This window comes from Ceratotherium simum, chromosome 2 (assembly GCF_057802395.1).
Source record: "Ceratotherium simum simum isolate JZ-2026a chromosome 2, ASM5780239v1, whole genome shotgun sequence".
NCBI lineage: Eukaryota > Metazoa > Chordata > Mammalia > Perissodactyla > Rhinocerotidae > Ceratotherium > Ceratotherium simum.
Genome location: NC_141901.1, coordinates 41,163,765 through 41,180,461, shown reverse-complemented (window position 1 = coordinate 41,180,461; position 16,697 = coordinate 41,163,765). Strand labels below are relative to the sequence as shown.

At 36.6% G+C, this 16,697-nt stretch overlaps 1 protein-coding gene across 4 annotated transcripts in view; it reads right to left on the bottom strand.

Annotated features, from left to right (window-relative positions):
* ASH1L (ASH1 like histone lysine methyltransferase) overlaps nt 1-16,697 on the bottom strand; it is a 228,872-nt gene that overhangs the window by 185,440 nt on the left and 26,735 nt on the right. For all 4 annotated transcript variants that reach the window (XM_087441962.1, XM_087441966.1, XM_087441959.1 and 1 more), the window contains one exon: nt 14,684-15,203. In XM_087441962.1, coding sequence (XP_087298088.1) covers nt 14,684-15,103 — 420 coding nt within the window. In that variant the 5' untranslated portion in view covers nt 15,104-15,203. The remainder of the gene's footprint in view (nt 1-14,683; nt 15,204-16,697) is intronic.

The window sequence follows — 16,697 nt, the reverse complement described above, 5'->3', positions numbered from 1 at the left end:
GCTTTAATTCTGATGTCTCCCCAAAAGTCTTCATTCATTTCTATGCAGCTTGGGCCGGCCCTGTGGCTTAGCGGTTAAGTGCACGCGCTCCGCTACTGGCGGCCCGGGTTCGGATCCCAGGCGCGCACCAACGCACCGTTTCTCTGGCCATGCTGAGGCCACGTCCCACATACAGCAACTAGAAGGATGTGCAACTATGACATACAACTATCTACTGGGGCTTTGGGGGAAAAAAAAAAAAGGAGGCGGACTAGCAATAGACGTTAGCTCAGAGCCAGTCTTCCTCAGCAAAAAGAGGAGGATTAGCATGGATGGTAGCTCAGGGCTGATCTTCCTCACAAAAAAAAAAAAAAGAAGAACATTTCTATGCAGCTGTATCTCAGAATAAGTTAGCAATGTGCCCCTATGGAGCAGTCTGTATGTGAGCATCTCTGGAGTGACTTACAGTCATTAAAATGAAATAAAAGATATGCACAGACAAGCATAAAAAGCAGCATGTGAATCAGCGACTCAAGGTGATGATATTTAGGCTTAATTCTCTGGGATTAAGGAAGCTATGCCTGGGCCGGCCCCATGGTTTAGCGGTTAAGAGCGCACTCCGCTACTGGCAGCCCGGGTTCGGATTCCGGGCGCGCACCGACGCACTGCTTCTCCAGCCATGCTGAGGCTGTGTCCACATACAGCAACTAGAGGGATGTGCAACTATGACATACAACTATCTACTGGGGCTTTGGGGGGAAAAAAAAAAAAAGGAGGAGGATTGGCAGTAGATGTTGGCTCAGAGCCGGTCTTCCTCAGCAAAAAGAAGAGGATTAGCATGGATATTAGCTCAGGGCTGATCTTCCTCACCCACAAAAAAATAATAAATAAATAAAATAAAATTTAAAAAAAGGAAGCTATGCCTTCTATCAATTTGGTTCAATAATGACTTTTTCCATTAGCAAGATCAACAGTGAAATGAGATACAGTCACAGTCACCATACCTCATTATGTACACAATTTCAACAAACTACAATACAGACGTAAGCAGATATCCCTAACATTCTACACTTGAGAAAGTGAACTGCTCAATCAACCAAATACAGGACTGATTACAGAAGTTTCTACTACAAAATGAAAGCAAGAATTGAGGATGAACCCGATGAAACTAATTATGGCAGTTTTAATCTTCCTGGTACATTTATGACAGAGGCTGCATAGTGCAATAGAAGGCATCTGCTTTTCCCCTCCATTTATGGGAGCGTATGCTTCCATAACAGACCTTATTTTGGGAAGACTGGTACCTTGTTTTGTCTCCAAGGCTTAGGACAGATTGTGGCTGCCCCCTTAGCTGTCTGTTTTGAGTATGTAAAGGGAGAAAAGAAGGGTTTAATGAAATGTGAAGATCCAGGAGAATTTGCATTATAGCTGCTTCCATGGAGAAGCTGGGCTTCTGTGCCAACTGTTCTCTTCTTCTCTACTAGGAAATAAGTCTAGCTCAAGTAGCTTCCAAAGTAAACAATATGAAGATAAGACAACAGAACTCCATTCAAAGCAGGACCTGGAGATACCTATATATCATCAGGTCTTCCTGCTTGAATAACTTGTGCCAATAAGGACACAGAAGTGGAAAGGTAGCAGTGGGATAACAAGGACTTATTAATGGACCTTTGCATAAGTTGGTATAAGAATGACTACACTCATAGATGGCTTTCAGCCCTTAAGCTACAGGTAAGTTGAGAGAACGTGACCATCTCCTATTCAGCAAGTCTCAAATTCTCTAGTTAGAGCTAAGGAGCCTAAATACAAACTTGGTTAAAAAAAAAAAAGGCACTGGGATAAACATAATACCCCACAGCAGTAACAATGAAACAGTTCCACATGGGCTCATCTGCTACTACCTTTTATTGGATGAGTCACTAAGAAGTGTTAAATGCTTTCAAAAGGTGTTTGACATCTAAAAACGTTTTCTTAAACTAAGAACCTAATGTGGGGTTGTTTTCAAATGGAGATACTAAAGACAGCTTATTTTACCACTCTGTGTTGTGACAAAATATTTAAAGGAAAGTTTTTGTTTGACCTATTATAAAAATGGGTTTTCTAGGGATAGTCACCAAAGTTGCCCTTATCAGGAAATTCTTGAAACAGCCACAGGGAGTAGCATTACTACCAATAATACTAATTTCTTAAAAGTAGCAAACTACAGATTGTTTTAAATAGACCTAAAAGTTTTAATATACATTTTTAGTAAATGAGAGAAAACATTTATGAGTAGTTCAGTTATGAAAGCATATGCAAAAGGACCATCTTAGGGCTAAGGAAACAAATCCTCTTATTCCCAAGCTATATTTTTAAGGGTTGTATTTTTTTGTTTGTTTTTGGTGAGGAAGACTGGCCCTGAGCTCACATCTGTTGCCTATCTTCCTCTTTTTGCTGAGGAAGATTCGCCCTGAGCTAACATCTCTGTCCGTCTTCCTCTATTTTTGGTACATGGGATGCCTGCCACAGCATGGCTTGAGGAGTGGTGCGCAGGTCCACGCCCAGGATCCGAACCTGGGAACCCAGGGCCACCAAAGCGGAGCGCTCCAACTTAACCACTACACCACTGGGCCAGCCCCAAGGGTTGCATTTTTGATGGTGGTGGTGGTATTTTTTTATGCTTATAGATCTTAATCCAAGTCCATAATTTTACTGAACTACTTTTAAAGCATGTTCTGTGTTGATCATGAAACGCAAAACTAAAAAGATCACTGTGACACTCAAGGAGCATTCACTAGTAAAAGAAAAACAAATTAATAATTAGAATATAATGTGATCTATGTTAAAAACAGAGAATTACATGCAACGGAAGCACAGGGGTTAGAGTAACTAACTCTGCCTGGGAGGGTTCAGGGAACATTTACAAAATTAGGTGACATTTGAGCTGAGTCTTTCCACTCCCTCATCCTCCTTTGTCTATTGCATACTGAAACATTTTTTTTTCTTTGCTTTTTATTTAGGAACTTAGTAACCTTAAATTTATTTTTCTAATTTTTCATTTTTATCTTAGATAATTTACTTCTTGAGGTTGAAATAAACAGAAGAAAAAAATGCCACCAAGTATGCTTAGGAGAATTTCCACTTATTTGATAATTCCTAATGGTCATAATCACCAAAGAGCTTAAAAAGAAAAATTACCAAGCTCCTCTGTCTTTGGCTTATAATTTTTCAGTATCTGCCTGTGATTTCTTTAGCAGTCTTCTGTAGCCACCTACCCATGCAATCAAGGACTAGACAAGAAACTACAGAATAATCATTCAGAATTTTGCCAAAAAATGAAAAGGTAGGGTTCAGAAGCAGGTTCTATCTTGTTTCACTGTTTCTACTGTGAAAGTTACTACCGAACCCCGCAATTGTTAGGATCATCTTTCTGCTTTCACATATATTCTCAGATGTTAGTAATTCTATGTAACTTGGCTAAAAATAGCTACAATATTCTAGCATATATATCTATCTGTGCATTTGTGTCAAAATGCTTTTGCACACCTCCTAAACTCTAACTTCCTAATATAGTAGCATAACTTTGTATTGCAAGCTTGTATACTTGACTATGAGATGTTTTCCAAAACTGAAGGTAAAATATACATAGATCAGGACTTGGCTGTTAAAAAATAAAGAGTAGAAAAAGACCAAATTTAATAGTTCAGAACCTTTTTTGTTTAAAGAGTGAATTCTGGTTACTACGTCACTTCAATAAAACTTATCATTTCTAGACATCTTTGCTGACATTATCTTCTTTTGCTAATCTGTATTCTCTCAATTCAGATAACAGATTTTTGAGAAACTAAAGCCTTAGGAACACCATAAATCAGCTTTAAGAAAGATCCATATTTATAGTATGAGGTTCCAAGGAAGCCACAGTTAATATGCAAACTACCACCTCTTTCCCCTGTAGGTCTTTACGAAATCATATATACTTCTCTTACCTCCTGACATTAGGCACTTGCTGGTGCAAAGTGATAACTTATTTATAACAAAAAGGCAAAGGTGATTATATAGATCCTGGATGACACCCTCATATTTTTCTACCTATTAGTTAGGGCGGGGAGAGGATATTAGACACACAACAGAAGTTTCCTTTTCTTCTTGGAAGAAAATTCTTAATTCCTAGATTTGGAAGAAGTTGGTTTAAAAAAAAATACACATATACTTACAAATACCTACAAATAATCTTTAAACAGACCAACAACACCCAAGGGTCAGGATGAGCTTTGGCAGCTATACCATGAACCCCCAAAACACCTCACTTCCCTTCCCCCTTTAATAGTTAAACCCTTGTAACTCATCCTTAAACCTGATCTCTAATGCCACCTGCTGTTGCAGTTCTGTGTTCTCCAAAAGTTCTACCAATCTGCCTCAATATTTTTCCTGCTGGACTTGCACTCCTCCAACAAGACCAAGGTAGTTCGCTATCAACAGATTTATAAAATAAAATTCAGGTACTATATCTTTGGTAAGATTTAACATTACAGTTATAAATGATAGGGCTCCACCTTACTACAAGTAATCCCAAATTTCTCAAGTAGAAAAACTTTCCAAAAAAGCAATTTTAACTTCAAAATGTTTCCTCTTTCTAAGAGGAACACTAATATAAAGTAGGACCACAAAACTTTAAAGACAAAGGAAAAATCCTAAGAACAACTAGGTATGGTCAAACAATCTTTATTTTAAAATTTGATAATGTTAAAAGCAACATTATATGATTTAAAAATTAAAATAACCCATTTTGTAAGACAGAACAGCGAATAAACTTCAACAAGATGTGTTAAGAAGAAAAAGCAGACAAAAAAATGAAGCAGAGGTTCCCTAAGTTTTTGAGTGCAACACAAAAAGTTGATCATATAAGTATCCCACTTGTCCTCTATTTTTTATATTTTCTTAGTACTCACCTACTCTAAAGGACTGTCAAATTTTTGTTTTACGCACAACTGACTAATGTCTCAGAGACATGCTAAGTGTGCCTTTGCCATTTATTATTTATTTTTCCCCCAAAGCCCTTCTCTTTCTAGCAAATTCTAACAAAGATGTTAACAGCTAACTTTAAATATGAGCTCCTCTGTAAAGCTTTCCTCGCATATTCTCCCGCTCACCATCTCCCAAAAATTCTGATTTCATAAACACTCCGTATTTCTATTATAGAAATTATCAAATTAATCATAATTACTTGTTTACTGCACAGGATAGGCACTCAAATATTTTATGGCGGAATAAATAAATCAAAGAATGCTGTGAGTTTATAGACTAGAGATTATGTTCAGAATTATGTGATACAAAACTTGATCCTCCTTTGTGAAAACATTAGTCCTTTGATCAGTTATCTAAAGTGCAATAGACAATAAAAATACATATTTAGGGTAATGAAAATGTTCTGAAATTAAGATAGTGGTGATGGTTGCACAACTATGTATGTAGCTAATATACTGAATATACTAAAAACCACTGAACTGAACTGTACACTTTAAAAGAGTGAATTTTACAGTAGTAGAACTATATTTCAATAAAAAATATATACAGTTTATCTAAAACCAAGCTAATCTAATACAGAGCACAATTTAAAGGAACTACTACATGTAAAAAACCTAACACACTATTGTTATTTAGCAGAAATGCCAAGGAAAGAAAAGCTAAAACCTAGGTAATATCAAACCCATTTTTTCCTCAACATTTTACTTTTAAACAATTGGAATTTGTGCGCAACAATTTAAAAATTGCTAGGCAAATTAGCTATAATGAGCAAGAGCTGAGATACTATTATTATTATCCATATATTTTCTTATTAAAGAAACTATATTAATCTATCAGTTCTATAAAATCTCAGGCCAACAGGCCTTAATTAGAATAATTAGAATATTTGGATTCATGTGGGGTTTTTTTTTTTTTTTTTGGTGAGGAAGATTAGCCCTGAGCAAACATCTGTTGCCAATCCTCTTTTTGTTGAAGAAGATGGGCCCTGAGCTAACATCTGTGCCCATTTTCATCTATTTTATATGTGGGACGCCTGCCACACCATGGCTTAATAAGCAGTGCATAGGTCCACACCCAGGATCAAAACCTGGGAACCCCAGACCACCGAAGTGGAGCATGAGAACTTAACAACTATGCCACCAGGCCAGCCCCCTCATGGGGGTTTTAATAATTCTCCATAAAAATCACTTCGCTGAAATTCAAAATTACGTCTCCAATGAACTGTTTCTTAAATAATTTATTAAGGTGGCATAGGCATTTCGTTTCTTTTCTTTTCTTTTTGGCAAAGAAGATTAGCCCTGTGTTAACATCTGTTGCCAATCCTCCTCTTTTTGCTGAGGGAGATTGGCCCTGGGCTAACATCCATGCCCATCTTCCTCTACTTTTTATATGTGGGACGCCTGCCACAGCATGGTTTGATAAGCAGTGCGCAGGTCCACACCTGGGATCCAAACCTGGAAACCCCATGCCACCAAAGCAGAGCATGTGAACTTAACAACTACCAGCCCCATAGCATTTCTTTTCTAAACAGAAAACGATCTTTTGGAGGGGAAATTATAATTAGGGCTATAAATTTTGTTTATAATTCTTGTGCTCGTTAAATCCACTCAACTAGGCTAAAATGACATCAAATAAACTATTCACTGACAAAATGTTAGTCAACATAGCACCAAACTTAAGGCTATTTGACCTAATTAGTAACTAGTACATAGTGGTATTGAAATAGCCCCCAATCCCTTTCTGCTCACATAAGTTTCAGTTTTCAATCACCTGTTAGAACTACAGGAAACAGATATTTTGGTTGTCATTTGTCACAAAAGCACTTTTTTTGGCTTAGTATCCTAAATAAACTAAGATCACATATACCTAGCTATGCCACACAACTCCAAAAGTGAAATTTTGTTTAAATGCTAGAAAGGAATGTACCATTACCTCTTCTCCTTTTCAGTTAGTGTGTGATAAATATAAGTAAATACTATGACTTCCATCTCTACTTTCACTTTCTAAAATACTGCTATAGAAGAAAGACTATACCATTCTGACAACTTATGAAATGACACAGACACCATATGAAGTTGCAAGACAGCCAAACCCAAATTTTTACAGGAAATTTGAAAGAAAATTTTTCTTTCCACTATAGAAAAACAAAAATGATACAGGAAAATCTCCTATAAAATTAATAATGAATGTATTTCTTACAAAACAATCAGGTGATTTCCACTCTAGCCATAAGGCAGGGTAAATACCCTGAAGACTCTTCTATTACAACAAAGTAACTCAATCCAGCATAAGACGTAATGTTTGTTGCACTCTTGGCCTCGCAGAAGGCAAGAAAAAACAGGGCCAGCCCGGTGGCTTAGTGGTTAAGTTCAGCACGCTCTGCTTCAGAGGCCCAGGTTTGCTGGTACGGATCCTGGGTGTGGACCTACACCACTCATCAAAAGCCATGCTGTGGCTGCGACCCACATACAAAATAAAGGAAGACTGGCACAGATGTGAGCTCAGGGCCCATCTTCCTCACAAAAAAAAAAGAAAGTAAGAAAAATCTCCAAGGGTACCAAAAGAAAAGAAAAAAGAAGGGTGACCTAAGTAGGCATGGTTGCCCAGAGGGTAAACGAACCAAGCCACAGCCTAGAGGCAATGGGGACCCCAGGAGAGATGTTAGTAATACATTCTAATTCCAGGCAATGCAAATTGAGAGCTTCTCAAGGAAATCATCCTCCAATTAGGTTCCAAGTTCAACCACAGATACAGATCAGCAAAATATGAACTTTATAATTAACTGGGGAAATTCTATAAAAAAAATTCTGTTTTTATTGAAATCGTATTAAGTTTATAAATTAATTAGTAAGAATGCAAGGAGCACTCTAAAATATGAGTAATGAGGAGGGATTACCACCCTACCAGATATAAAACATAATAATTAAAACTATCATGCTAGGGGCCGGCCCCGTGGCTTGGCGGTTAAGTGCTCGCGCTCCGCTGCTGGCGGCCCGGGTTCGGATCCCGGGCGAGCACCGACGCACCGCTTCTCCGGCCATGCTGAGGCCGCGTCCCACATACAGCAACTAGAATGGATGTGCAACTACGACATACAACTGTCTACTGGGGCTTTGGGGGAAAAATAAATAAATAAAACCTTAAAAAAAAAAAAAAAAAAAAAAAAAAAACTATCATGCTAGCAAATAAACAGAGACATCAATGACACAAAAACGGAAATCAGACCAGACCCAAGGACATACGGAAATTCAGTGTATGGTGAAGGCAGTGTCTCAAATTTGAGGAGTAAAAAGGACTTGTTAATAAAAGTGTCAGGACAACTTGTAGCTATTTGGAAAAAGATAAAGTTGGATCCACAACTCATATTATATATCATTACAAACTCCAAACAAATCAAAGATGTATATGCTAAAAATGAAACATTAAAGAGCCCTAAAAAAAAAAAAATACAAGTAGATCTTTTATAAACTTGGAGTGAAAAAGGCCTTTCTAATCTATGTCAAACTCTAGAAGACATAAAGGAAACATTAATTAATTAAATTAGGCTAAAAAACTAAAGACTTCTATGTGGCAAAACAAAATAAGCAGGGTCTAAAGACAAATGACAAACTGGAAAAAAATACTCGTAACTCCTATTTGAAAGGGCTAAAGAAGCTCTCTCAGTTTTTGTATGGAAAAATCTCCAGAATATACTTTTAAATGGAAAAAAGCAGGACACAGAATAGTGTGTATAGTATGCTACTATTTATATCACTATTTATATATATATATATATATTTTTTTTTTAATAATTTTATTTATTTATTTTTCCCCCAAAGCCCCAGTAGATAGTTGTATGTCATGGCTGCACATCCTTTTAGTTGCTGTATGTGGGACGCGGCCTCAGCATGGCTGGAGAAGCGGTACGTCGGTGCGCGCCTGGGATCCGAACCCAGGCCGCCAGCATCAGAGTGTGCGCACTTAACCACTAAGCCACGGGGCTGGCCCTCACTATTTATATTTTTAAATGGGGGGGCACGTATTTGCTTGTATATACATAATATATTTGTGGGAGATATCAAAGACACCAACGCTGGAGGAGTTACTTTCCTGGAAGTTTCTTTGCACCAATTTTGGCTCCAAACAATTTGTTCTTAATCTTGTATTATTTTCCAAATAAGTGTAAACGTAAAGACATATTCAATATACAGAACAGTTTTCTTCATGTTAGTTGAGAAATGGTTCTTCTGCTTAATCAGTTATCACAGTTAGTAGGGATTATCACATGATTACCCAAAAGGGGATTCCAAAACAGATTTTCCCAGAGGCAGGTGGAGAAGGGTAATAATGGTAACAATGTTCCATTGTTTCCTTTTTTATCTTTTAAATTCTGAATCATAGGTGTGCATTACCTAATCAAAATAATATCTGCTGGTCCAATATCCATACTCTTATACATTAGATTTTTTATAACAGTTTCCCATGTCTAAAGTACCCCTTGCTATCTTAATCAGTTTCTGAATTCAGAGAGCAAGTTCAGAGTGAGAGGGAACCTGAAAATCTCTCAAAGACCTAAACATAAGAGCTACAACTATAAAACCCTTAGAAGAAAACACAGGGAAAAACCTTCATTGGATTTGGCAGTGATTTCTTGGATATGACACCAAAAGCACAGGCAATAGAAGAAAAAATAGACAAACTAAAGTTCACCGAAAGTGAAAACCTTTGTGCATCAGAGGACACTATCAAGAGGGTGAAAAGACAACCCAGAGAATGGGACAAAATATTCCCAAGTCTTATATACAGTCACGTGCCACATAACAATGTTTCAGTCCACAATGGACTGCATATATGATGGTGGTCCCTTAAGATTAGGCTCTACCATCTAGGTTTGCATAAAACACTCTATAATGTTTGCATAATGACAAAATCACCTAACAACACATTTCTCAGAACGTATCCCCATCGTTAAGCAACGCATGACTGTATAGAATATATAAATACCCTGAAAACTCAGCAACAAAAAAAAACAACAAAATTCAAAAACAGTCAAAAGGTTTCAATAGATATTTCTCCAAAGAAGATATACAAATGGCCAATAAGCACAAGAAAAGATATTCAACATCATTATTCATCAGGGAAATGCAAATCAAAACCATAGTGAGATACAATTTCATACCCTTTAGGACAGCTATGGTAGAAAACAAACAAAACCTGAAAATAACAAGTGTTGATGAGGATTTGGAGAAACTGGAACCCACTGCATTGCTGGTGGGAATACGAAATGATGCAGCTGCTATGGAAAATAGTTCGGCAGTTTCTCATAAAGCTAAACATAGACTTACCATATGATTCATCAATTCCACTCCTAAGTATATACCCAAAGGAAGTGAAAGCAGGAATTCGACCAGGTATCTGTACACCAAAGTTCACTGCAGCATGATTCACAATAGCCAAAAGGTGGAAGCAATCCAAGTATCCATAGATGACGAATGGATAAACAAAAGGTGTATAAACACATAATGGAATATTATTCAGCCATAAAAAGGAAGAAATTCTGATACATGCTACAACATGGATGAACCTTGAAGACATTGTGCTGAGTGAAATAAGCCAGACACAAAAGGACAAATAGGGCCAGCCCCGTGGCTTAGCGGTTAAGCGCACGCGCTCCGCTGCTGGCGGCCTGGGTTCGGATCCCGGGCGCGCACCGACGCACCGCTTCTCTGGCCATGCTGAGGCCGTGTCCCACACGCAGCAACTAGAAGGATGTGCAACTATGACATACAACTATCTACTGGGGCTTTGGGGGGGAAAAAATAAATAAATAAAATTAAAAAAAAAAAAAAAAGGACAAATATTATATGATTCCACTTACATGAAGTACCTAGAATAGGCAAATAGTAGATCAGAGGTTTCCAGGGGCTTAGGGGAGGGTCAATGGGGAGTTATTGCTTAATGGTTACCGAGTTACTGTCTGGAGTGACAGAAACGTTTCGGAAATAGACAGTGGTGATGACTGCACAACACGAGAATTAATGTCACTGAATTTATACTTAAAAGTGGTCAAAATGGCAAATTTTATATTAAATATATTTTACCACAATTAAAAAAATAATAATGTAATATAACCAAAAACCACTGAACTGTACACTTTAATGGGTAGACTGTATGGTACATGAATTATATCTCACTAAAGACATTAAAAAAAATACACAGACATAGCAAATCAGAATCAGCAAGAAGGCATCAGAAATCTATACTTTTAATAAATATTTTGTACATATTTCTTGGTATCTACTTGCAAGTATCTCTATAAGACAGTTTCTTAGAAGTGACACTGTGGGATCAAGGAATTGCCCATTTTTACTCGTGACAGATATAAGCAAACTACTCTCAAAAAGTACTAAACCAATTTACCCTTCATCAACAGCGTAGTAGAGTGCTTATTTCCCCTATATTCTTGCCAACGCTGAATGTTAGAAAATTTTTTTGGTTTTGCCAAAATTGAACAAAGAAAGGTAAGTCGCAAAATTAATTAAAAATAAACCAAGTACATCTTGTCAGCACATCAGTGCTGCATGTCAATTAGACTTCAATAAAACTGAAAAAAATACATTTAAAAAACAAAAACAAAATTAGGACCCTTAAAATCTTTAACTAATATAACTTTAAATAAAAGTCATTAAGAGTAGTTACGCCCTAATATTTTTTCAAAAGAATGAATCAAACTTTAAACTTTACCTATTGGGGGCAGCCTGGTGGTGCAGCGGTTAAGTGCGCGAGTTCTACCTTGGTGGCCCGGGGTTTGCAGGTTCAGATCCCAGACGCATACCAAGGCACCGCCTGTCAAGCCATGCTGTGGCAGCATCCCATATAAAGTAGAGGAAGATGGGCACAGATGTTAGCCCAGGGCCAATCTTCCTCAGCAAAAAGAGGAAGTTGGCACCGGATGTTAGCTCAGGGCTCATCTTCCTCACAACAACAACAAAAAAAACTTATTAATGTGTCAGTTTCTAAACTGTGGATTGAAATTTTAAAAAAATTAATGACATCTGAATCACTCTAAATAACAGATTCTGAAATTGAACACTATGCCACATAATTCAAGAAAGAGAAAATGTGACTCATGGAACTGAACTTGAGTTTTGTTTTTAAAAATTACATAAACAGGGAGCCAGCCCGGTGGCGCAAGTGGTTAAGTGCAAGTGCAGCCGCTATGGTGGCCAGGGGTTCGCCGGTTCGATCCCAGGTGTGCACTGACACACTGCCTGTCGAGCTGTGCTGTGGCAGCGTCCCATATAAAGTAGAGGAAGAGGGGCACGGATGTTAGCTCAGGGCCAGTCTTTCTCAGCAAAAAAAAGAAAAAAAGAGGATTGGCATCAGATGTTAGCTCAGGGTTGATCTGCCTCACAAAAAAATAAATAAATAAATAAATACATTAATAGTTAACAATCATTCAGTACTAACCATGACAGCAAATAATTTATTTATTTTTCAGAGGATTTTGTTTTTGCCCTCTGAACACTGCTGAAAGAAAAATTCTACTAAGAGAGAAAATATGTGATCTATATTTCTACGTTTTTACTAGAAATTTAAGGCCTAATTTTACTTTAAAAGCAGCACTGACAAAAAGTCAACTACTTTTGAAGAATGGGGGTTGGGGGGGTATTTTGGTTGTGTGCCTTGCTTTAAGATAAACAAAACAAAATCCCTAAGCTTTCTTAGACTACCAGCATGCCTCATAATAGTCCACCTTGCCCTCCTTAACCACTGATGCTTCATCTTTTTGGAGTCAAGAATGACTTCTTTTGAGAAGCTGGTGAAAGCTATGCAAAAATGCATCCAAACAAACACAAACTTTGGCACAGACTGTCATATTCTGAGAGCAACCACACACACCCAAACCCTTCCAGAGATCCCAGGTTGTGAAGTCCTACTTTAGGTTGTAAAACGAAAAAGTGAACATTCATAAGAACCTATCACATGACAGATACTATATATAAATTTATTTATTTATATAACCATTTAAGATAGGCATTAATAGTCCCATGTTATAAATGAGAAAACCACAGCCCAGTAAGATAAACCAAACTGCCTGTGTACAGTTGTTAAGAAAGGATTTGAATTTGGTTGTGACTCTATAACCCATGCTCTTTCCATTATTTCTGAAGAACTAATTCAGAGGGTAGTAATATATTCAATAGCCCATGCTAAAGTAACTGTTAGAAAAATAAATACCTATACATCACCAACAGTTTTGTTAAGTATACAGATACCTTCCCTCAGAAACCATAGACTGTATTCTACTACAAACAAGTTATGTGCGATATAAACTACTTATATGTTGAGAGCAAGTATGCAATGTGGTTGAAATCTTTTCAGTACAAAACCCCATTATTAGCATTGACTATTTAAAAAACCCTATAGAAAGATTACTAAAGACAATTATCCTGGAGCCCTTTACAACTTAGCTGTGCAAGATAAGCTCTAACACTGTTTCAAGTAAAAAGGTCTAGACAAAAATTTTTTCCAATCAACCTTACGAAAATTCTTGAGGTCAGCAGAAACATATTATCTTCATTTCAGAGACGAGGAAAATAAGGCTCACGGTAAGGTTAATCAACTTAGCTAACATTCATTCAGTTAAGTTTTTTCAAGAATTGGTACAATATTCATTTTTTCCTTTCTTATAATCTAACTCATTCACAGCTGATTTTATCAATAAAACATCCCAAGCTACCTTATGTTTATACGATCTTAAGCAGAATGGTAACTAGCAAAAATTTCTGGATGCCATGGCAATTTGGAAAAGAACAAAGAGACTGCATCATTACGGTTTCTGGTAACATGTAAAAAGCACACGAATTTCATGTTAAGGAATTAACAGTTAAAATCAAGTTATTTCACACAGTCAAGAATATTTCAAAATTTTAGTCAAAATTTCAAGCTAATTCTTTCTGCCTAGATCCATTGTTTTACTAATGTATTCATACAATTTAAAACTGCGTGTGGGCACACATGGTGCCTACAGCCTGAAATTAGATATTGTATAGAGTGACTAAAACTTGTGGTCAACACATGGTCTAAAACAAATTTAATATCTTTATAAACAGAGTAAACAGAGTTAAGAAAAATTAGTTTTATATTTGGATACCTGGTGGGAAATGGGACAATTTTTAATATAGTAACTTGCCTTACGAGGAACAACAGGAATTAATGTTTTATACAGTTAACGAATTGTATAAAACAATTCACTTAACAAAAGCTTTCAACATATGTTAGCAAATTGGATCCTTACAACCATCCTGAAAGGCAGGTGATATTATAATCACCTAACATCTCTGAGCCTCAGTTTCTTCTCTGTTAATTTGTCTACAGTCATGTTGTTAGTAAAGAGGAAGGCAAGTTTCAAATCGAGGTTTCCTAACTACAAATCCAATATTCTTTCCACTATGCCACAGAGCAGCAGCAATCTGAGTATACCCCATTTAAAACATTTGCCATAATTTTACAAATACAAACACATACATGGTTATACTATCACTCACATCTCTGACAAGCCTCAAATCCTATTTTAGGCTCACAAAACAGACTATTTGGAAATAACAAATAAAGGTTAAAAATCAAACTTCCTGCAATATGTATGTAGGTTAGATAAAAATTAATAGAGAAATCCAAATATTACCAATGATCACAAATTGTTGGGAATTCTACTTACCCGTTTTGAAGGACAGTGTTCATTCTTTTCATCTGTCATCTTCCCACTTTTAAGTGCTTTCCTTGGGTGTTTAATAGTTGTTTTTATGGCAGGTCGACATACATAGTTCTCCAAGTTCTTTGGAGGTTTTTTAGTTCTCTTAGCCTGAAGGCCAATTTTCAATTTTAAATTTCCCTCTGAAAAGTTTGTTTCTTTCACCAAAAACTGTTGCTGTGCATCAGTCAAACCATCATCTTTCCCTGCTTCAATGTTTCTTTCCCGATTCCACTTGCGAAGGTCCTCTTCCTCCTTTGTGTTGTTCTCTACCTCTACTTCTCTCTTGCTGACCAGTGTACCAGTATTGACGGCAGAGGGACTCTTTCTTGAAAATCCTTCAGAATCAGAACCCAATCCTAACATAGCAGTATTTCTAGGGTCCATCACAAGTGTATGTTATTGCCAAGGAACTAAGGAAAATTTTACAGAACTGTGTTCCATAAAAAACAGGGACGTCCAAAACTTGCAACCAGCATCTCTTTCTCTGCAGAACAGATCATAACAAAAATTGATCAGAATAGAAGCAACTATTGTGAGAAATGGGTATGGGGAGAGGGGAATAAGGAGGTCAGGAAGAACTCAAAAATTACAGTTAAAACAAATCAAAATGTTGTTCAAAATGAATTTAAATTCATTTAGTTATAAATAAATTTAAAATTTCAGAATAAGTGTATTATTCTACAGATATCATAAACAAGCTGCAGTGGTATGGTGCAAATCAATGTGCAAGAACCACTGTTATAACTCAACCAAGAAGCTTCTGCAACTGATGGTCAAGTAAACACAGCCTAAGATAAAAATAATTTCATACATTTTAGCGCTTTTCAGTTTCAAAGAAATTTATTTCTTACATTACTTGAATAAAATCAGTTTCAACGAAGGTAAAGAATCATGTTTTGGGCTGGTTTCAGTGCTCCAACCTATTATAAGAGGTTGTTAGGCTTTTAGGGTCAGAACTCTTGGGCTGGAATTCTCTCTGTTGCTGGTGTACAATTCAACTCCAAATTCATTCACTCATTCATTCATTCAAAAATATTTCTGAGCACCTATCATTTGCCAGGCATTATGCAACACCCTGGAAATACAATATTCAACAAAACAGATCCAGTTCCTAAACTTATAAGCCTTATACTTTAGTGAGAAAGACAAATGTTAAATAATTACATAAATAATTTATAACAATTGTTACAAAAACTTTGAAAACCAGAAATTTATTTTTACAAATTTTCCTAATAGCAAAGTCAGTTGGCATGCTTCAACTCCCCAAAGCCATAAAATATTTTTAAATCAGCAAGCCAATTTATTCTTTTACAATAGGTGGTATGCCTTACCTGAGAATCTGAATAATCTACACAAGGCAACCTCCTTCTCATAAATAAAGATCCTCAGGAAACCAGATTACCATATAATCAGAAGGCTGACTAGTGAATATAATTACCAAAACAAAACAATTCACTATTCTTGAGGACTGGTAGACTAGTTTTTATTTCAAGCATATATCTGAATCAAGATCCAGGACTGGTATCTGGAAAGAGAAGAACATCCTATCCCTTAGAAAGTTCCATTTATGAAGCAGAATATTTTATAGTTTAAACTACATGCCTGAAGACTTTTCTTTCCAACAAGATTATAAGATTCTCAAGGACAAAGGCCATATGATATAATTGTTTTACAACTCCTACAAGGAATGTAAGTAAAATGCATAGCCCAATGACTGGCACATAGCAAGGGCTCAATAAAAGGTACCAACAATTTATTATTATTACTAGTAACAGTAGTAGCAGCAGCACTTTAATTACTTTACTAACAAATATTTGCCAACTGACTAAACTCGTTAGTTGGTCCCACTCTATTCATTCACAAGAACAGCTACTCTTCCAATCAGTTCACTCTGACAATTCCTGCTGTCTACCATTTTGTAATTAATACTTCACAACAGCATTCAAGGCTTTTTATAATCTGGTTCTAACTATTCAAA